Source organism: Haliaeetus leucocephalus, unplaced genomic scaffold, assembly GCF_000737465.1.
Source record: "Haliaeetus leucocephalus isolate CR32 unplaced genomic scaffold, Haliaeetus_leucocephalus-4.0 Scaffold382, whole genome shotgun sequence".
NCBI lineage: Eukaryota > Metazoa > Chordata > Aves > Accipitriformes > Accipitridae > Haliaeetus > Haliaeetus leucocephalus.
Window position 1 is genome coordinate 15,689 of NW_010972818.1, and position 2,144 is coordinate 17,832.

The 2,144-nt window shown below is 39.6% G+C and overlaps 1 protein-coding gene across 1 annotated transcript in view; it reads left to right on the forward strand.

Moving 5' to 3' along the window:
- Positions 1-319: 319 nt before the first annotated feature.
- The window catches only part of LOC104835386 (myosin heavy chain, skeletal muscle, adult-like), a gene marked incomplete at its 3' end in the record, with an annotated part of 10,034 nt that continues 8,209 nt past the window's right edge, over positions 320-2,144 (forward strand). Inside the window, exons 1-4 of the mRNA XM_010573335.1 lie at positions 320-526; positions 613-756; positions 850-1,006; positions 1,692-1,822. Of these exons, the coding sequence (XP_010571637.1) occupies positions 320-526; positions 613-756; positions 850-1,006; positions 1,692-1,822 (639 nt within the window). The remainder of the gene's footprint in view (positions 527-612; positions 757-849; positions 1,007-1,691; positions 1,823-2,144) is intronic.

The following is a 2,144-nucleotide window of genomic DNA, read 5'->3' on the forward strand; positions in this document are numbered from 1 at the left end:
TTCTTCAGTATACCAATAGTAAAATTGCAAAACACCCACCAGTATGATAATATTGCAAAATTGTAATCAATATTAAAAACTCTGTTCATACTTAGAAGACTAAAATTATTTAGAATGCTGTCTCATTCTCAAGTGGGATGTAAGTACTTATGTGTTCAAATCAAAACTACCTTTCAAAAGGTGTTATTGAAAATGACTGGAAAGATAGCATATGTAAGAAATTTCATCACTCGCACAGAAAACTATTGTCTAACTGATAGAAAATGTCTTCTTTCCCACTCATAGTCTTCTGCTGAACTGTCTTCAGTAAAGTGCAGACATGACTTCTCCAGACTCTGAGATGGCTGTCTTTGGGGAGGCAGCTGCTTACCTCCGAAAGTCAGAAAAGGAGAGAATCGAGGCCCAGAACAAGCCTTTTGATGCCAAGACATCCGTCTTTGTGGCCCACCCCAAAGAATCCTTTGTGAAAGGGACAATCCAGAGCAGGGAATCAGGGAAGGTCACGGTCAAGTCTGAAGCAGGAGAGGTGAGTAAAAAACAAGGCTTGAGAACAGAATTTGATTCCCACTCTGGGCTCTTAGCTGACATATATCAGTCTCTCTTCCTTGGCAGACTCTGACCGTGAAGGAAGATCAGGTCTTCCCCATGAACCCTCCCAAGTATGATAAAGTCGAGGACATGGCCATGATGACCCACCTCCATGAACCCGCTGTGCTGTACAACCTCAAAGAGCGTTATGCAGCCTGGATGATCTACGTAAGTAGCAGCAGCAGTCTTCCTCTGGGTAGCTAGGAGGAACTGCTCTGCCAGGCTAAGTGGAAGCCAACGTGCTGTCTCCCTTCCTCGCAGACCTACTCGGGTCTCTTCTGCGTCACTGTCAACCCCTACAAGTGGCTGCCGGTGTACAACCCGGAGGTGGTGTTGGCCTACCGAGGCAAGAAGCGCCAGGAGGCCCCTCCACACATCTTCTCCATCTCTGACAATGCCTATCAGTTCATGTTAAATGGTGAGTTGCTTGATATCCCTTCAAATGATATTGCAGCATGCAATTCAGGAAAAATCTTCCTTTTCTTTGCAGATTATCTTTGAATATATGGAGTCATGTTTACATCATTTATGTCATCTGAGTAAACTAGAATGCCCATCTTTAAATGAGATAAATAGCACAGAAAGCACACTGGGAATGCTGTAGAAGGAAGTCTAGAAATTAGGTTTTGTAACTGTGGAGTAAAAAGTCTGATGGAAAGCAGAATTAGCAGTGCTACAGAAGTGTTGGTGCTCTATCTTAACAAAAAGCATGGAATCAAACATTACTAACATAATATCCATGTCAGAAAGTAAGAAAGAATCACTGTAAATTGAAGTTCCAAATCCAAATAAGTGCACTATCAGTGCTTTTTTACCATCTTAGAACTGCAAATGATAAGAGTTTGTCAGATGAAGGAGGGAGAGCCTAAAAGGCAGGACATGCAATGGAAAATGGAAGATTGGCAGAACGGTTAGCTAAGAAATGGCTGTTACTTCTCAAGAATTAAATCTCAAAGATCTCAGACTTACAATGAATGATGATACAGAAATTTTGGCTCAGTGCTCATTAGGGCAGAAGAAAACAAAATGAACTTTAGTAATTACTTGGGGGGGAAAAAAAAGAGAGATTAAAAAGGGCAATAGTTCCATGATATCATATTCAGTTAAAAAGTGGAACATCGACATCTTGAATAATGCAGTCAGTTCTAGTTTTCTCATGTTAAAAAAGGAGATAGTGGACCTGGAAATGTTCACCGACAGACAAAACAATATTCATAGGCATGAAATAAATTCAGTATGAATAACAATTAAGTAGATGACAGAGAAGAGAATACTGAGGGGATATATGACAGAAATTTGTAAAATCAAGAATTGTATAGAAATCAAGGGTTGTATAGAAAGCAGAATCAGAATTAATTCTTTCCTTCTGTCTAACATTTGAACAGCTAGGAAGCATCAAAGCAATTGTCAGTTGAAACATTTTTTAAAAAAGCAAAGGGAATGACAAATTGCATACAAGATACTTGAGTCCTGGATATTCTATATTAAGAAAATCATATGTCCTAGAGGTCTATTTCAGTGCCTAAAGTAAGGAGATGAATTCATGCAAAGTCTAC